Here is a 3,987-nt window from a genome sequence, read left to right as displayed (position 1 = left end):
TTCTATAAACAAGTCTTGTTGGTGATATTATTATCCTTGTCACTATCGCTGTCATTACACAAAATTAACCATCTCAAAGTATACATAGGTGCAGGGCACACACACACAATAGAAAATCAGTCGTGACAAGGAAGTAAATTATTTAATTATGATTCGAGAAGGGCTCATTAATGATCATCATGTTGCCTTTGTAACTGGGTCGTCTTTTTCCCTCATCACTAAGCACCCATTCCTCCCATCCCACAAATCTCATGAATACGAAAAGTTGAAGGAGCATTTTCTATCTAGGGAGTAACTGGTTCCAGTTTTAGCCACTGCTAGCAGTGGAGGGCTTGGATAATGCGATCCCTGATCTGCTTGGTCTTCACACTGTAGACAATGGGGTTCATCAAAGGTGGGACCAGAAGGTAAACAAACCCCATGACCACCTGAATCAAGTGAGGAGTCTGCTTCCCAAATCGATGAATGACTGATAGGCCTATCATGGGTGTGTAGAAGAGCAGTACTGCACAAATGTGGGAGACACATGTGTTGAGGGCCTTGAGGCGCTCAGTCTGGGAGGCAATGGCCAACACAGTGTGGAGAATCAACACATAGGAAAGAAGGATGAGCATGGAGTCCACACCCACAGTGGAGATGATAACAAACATGCCATAGATGCTGTTGGCAGTAATGTCAGCACATGCAAGCTTCATGACCTCCTGGTGCAGGCAGTAGGAATGGGTGAGGACTTGGGAACCACAATAGGGGAAGCGTTTGAGCATGAGAGGGAGTGGGAAGATGAGTGCCACACTCCGACCCAAAGAGCCCAGCCCAATTCTGCTGACAACCTTGTTGGTAAGAATGGAGGCATATCTCAGAGGGCGGCAGATGGCAACAAAACGATCAAATGCCATTGAAAGGAGCACTGAGGATTCTAGGAAAGACAGGCAGTGGATGAAAAAGAGCTGAATGAAGCAGGCATCATGGTCAATCTCTCGGGCTCCAAATAAGAAAATACTCAGTACTGTGGGAAGGGTGCATATGGACAGGCCTAGGTCTGTCAGTGCTAGCATAGACAGGAAGAAATACATGGGTTGGTGGAGTGAAGATTCTGTCTTGATAATGAAGAGGATCATGCAGTTCCCCAGGATGGATACAAGGTACATAGAAAACAGAGGGATGGAGACCCAGATGTGGATATGCTCTAGTCCAGGGAGGCCACTTAAGAGAAAGGTATAAGGTCTGACAGTGCCGTTCTGAAAAGATTTCAGCATCATGTCGGATGGTGGGAGGAGGAAAATTCACATTTCCACTCTCTGTGCTGAACTGAATAGTCACTATGATCAGTACAAGCCTGGACAGGAATTAGATGGGTCAATTACATAGCATCATAAGAATTAGAAATTGCAAAAATCTTAAAAATCATCCAACCTAATTGTATAATTCACAAGATAAGTAGACTAAGGTCTAGAAACGCAAAGTAATTTCCCTAGGGTCACACAGATAATACATGGAAGGTTCAGGATTGAAACGTAGTCTTCTGCTGCCAGATTTTGGGTTCCTTCTACAATATAATATTGCCTTAATAAACCTAACACTGGAAATGTTCTCCAGAAGATATCAGAATCATCCCAATAACTCTCGATAAGACTTCATGTGATCTAAACCAAAATGGGGCTACATTTTTCCTATTCTTAAGTATTTCAAGAAAAGTCATTCCTCTGTATTTCTAGATTTCTCATTTCTCTATTTTTTGTTTCATTTTCCTCACTGGAAATTTCTTGCTAGTATCTAGCCCTAATTACTCTTGCTACACACATCTATTAGTCCAAGGATGATATATCACTGACAAAAAAAAAATTATGAGGAAAGCAATTAGAGTATGACACTTGTGAGACCAATAACCTAGGTTCAATCCCAGTAGATACTTGACTTCCCATAGAGGAAAATCATGTTTTTCCATTAAAGACATATTCCTAAACCTGAGAATAGATTGTTCCTTAATCAAGGACATAGATCAGCTCTACATTGAGACACAGATTGAGCTCTAATACTAGTGAAAAACTAAGCCCAGATGCAGGTGAAGTCTAAGTTCAACCCTGCTTAAATACTGATTCCTTGTCCTACAACATCATCAGTATCATCATCATCATCATCATCATCATCATCATCATCATCATTTTAGTTACATTTATACAGAACTTATTATGTGCCAGACATTATGCCAAGTGATTTATAATTATTTATCTCTTTTAAATTTAATTACAACAACCTCAGTGTTAAGTATTCTTATTATCCCCATTTTACAGCTGAAGAAACTGAGGCAAACACAAATAAAATGGTTTATCTAGGGTCACGCAACTGAAAGTGTCTGATCCCAAATTAGAACTGAAGTCATCCTGACCCCAGGTTTTGACACTCTCCTTGGCACTGGACGACTTTGCTGTCAAAGAATGAGCCCCTACCCTACCCACAGACCTACACTTAACCATAAGCTGATAGCTCACAAGCATTTACCATTATGACAAGGGGAAGTTGGCAAAAAATATTATATTGTTCATTACAGACTACCCTCTCTTTTGGGGACAGATCCTATAGAACACAGAATGTTTAAAGTAAGAAAGAATATAGAATATAAAATAAGGATATGAGAGCTAGATGACAACTTAAAATAGAACATAAAATGACAAAACTGAAAGGGATTTTTGAATAGAGAACATAGAATGTTAGAGATAGAAAGAACCTTGGAACATGGACTATGTAATGGCAAAATTGAAAAAAAAAATAGGGAGACCAGAGGGTATGAAGTGACTTACCCATTTTCTCAGATGATATGACACAGCTGAAGCCTCTGGATTCCCAGCACAGTGCTCTATCCATTTCCCATACGTGTTCCCTGTGGGTAGGATTGCTAGTTCACACAAGACTTTTTTTTTTTTCCAACTATCGGAGCATACACAGTTACTTAATTCTCAAAAACCTGCTTCTTCAATAACTGTTTCTGTTAGGATACAGCCATCTTTCACAACCTCAGAGTTATCCTTGAATCTTCATTTTCTCTCACCACACATTCAAAGAGTTGCCAAATTTTCATCTCCTCTGACTTCTCTGGCAGCTCACCAGACCCCACCCACAACCCGATCACACTAATATTCGATCTCTGTCTCTATATTGCCTCTGCTTTCTCCCTCACATTCATTCCTCATCTTTGTAGTCAGACTACTGACCCCATCACCCAAATGAAATAGTTTTCTCCAAAGTTAGCAACTATATCTTTTTTTCCAAATTGAATTTCTTTGTATTGCCCAGAAGGAGGCATCTGTATCACTTTCCAGTTCTCTTTTTACCCGTGGCCTCTGCACTTCCATCATTATCATTATTATTCTCTAGCCAGGAGAAATCTGGACTGTGACCTGGGGAAACTGGGCTCAGATAGATCAGCTGCTGCTCTATCTTGTACATAATATGTATCCAATCCTCAGTCATCTCAACTCCATCTTTCTCCTTTTCTTCTTTTCTTTCTTCTTTCCTTCTTCCCTATTTCCCCCCTCTCCTTTCATTCCTTCTTTTCTTTCTTCCTTTCTTTTCTTTCTGTCTTCCTTTTTCCTTCCTTTCTGTCTTCCTTTCTTTATATTCCTATTCACGACTTTGTCTCTTAGAATTTTGAAGGAAGTAGCTTCCTCCAAAATTCAGTTCAAATATTAACTCTTACATAATTTTTTCTAAAATCCCTAGATGCTAGTGTTGCAATGGCCTCCAAATATTATTTTGTATGTACATAATATGTATTTCATTTAGACCCTTGCATGTACATTTTGCTTTTCCAATAGAATGTAAACTCTAAATATTTCCCTTTGTCTTTTTATCATAAGCACACAAATAACACTTGGTATAGTAAATATTTAGTAATTTCTTGTTGATGGATAAATCATCCAACAGTCATAGAATAACAATTTAAATAACACAATGTTTGCCTAAAGTTCTTCTCAAGTGATTGTCTTCATC

At 39.2% G+C, this 3,987-nt stretch overlaps 1 protein-coding gene across 2 annotated transcripts; it reads right to left on the bottom strand.

The window, feature by feature from the left end:
* Positions 1–317: 317 nt before the first annotated feature.
* Positions 318–2,247, bottom strand: OR51G2 (olfactory receptor family 51 subfamily G member 2). Of its 2 annotated transcripts, XM_072616666.1 has the most exons (2): positions 2,216–2,247; positions 318–1,215 (listed from the first exon to the last, which is right to left on the bottom strand). In XM_072616666.1, exon 2 carries the CDS (start codon positions 1,146–1,148, stop codon positions 318–320), a length of 831 nt encoding a protein of 276 aa, XP_072472767.1. In that variant the 5' UTR covers positions 1,149–1,215; positions 2,216–2,247. The 2 variants fall into 2 exon arrangements, with proteins under 2 accessions (XP_072472767.1, XP_072472766.1); XM_072616665.1 differs by lacking the exon at positions 2,216–2,247 and having other exon boundaries at positions 318–1,259.
* Between the last annotated feature and the right edge of the window lie 1,740 nt (positions 2,248–3,987).

Source organism: Notamacropus eugenii, chromosome 5 (genome assembly GCF_028372415.1).
Source record: "Notamacropus eugenii isolate mMacEug1 chromosome 5, mMacEug1.pri_v2, whole genome shotgun sequence".
In the NCBI taxonomy this organism is placed as follows: Eukaryota; Metazoa; Chordata; class Mammalia; order Diprotodontia; family Macropodidae; genus Notamacropus; species Notamacropus eugenii.
The sequence above is the reverse complement of the archived record's forward strand: the minus strand, read 5'-3'. Positions and strand labels throughout refer to the sequence as shown.

What these genes read in the sequence shown, in the direction of transcription:
- OR51G2 (XM_072616665.1), bottom strand. Translation starts at nt 1,259, where the DNA reads ATGATGCTGAAATCTTTTCAGAACGGCACTGTCAGACCTTATACCTTT.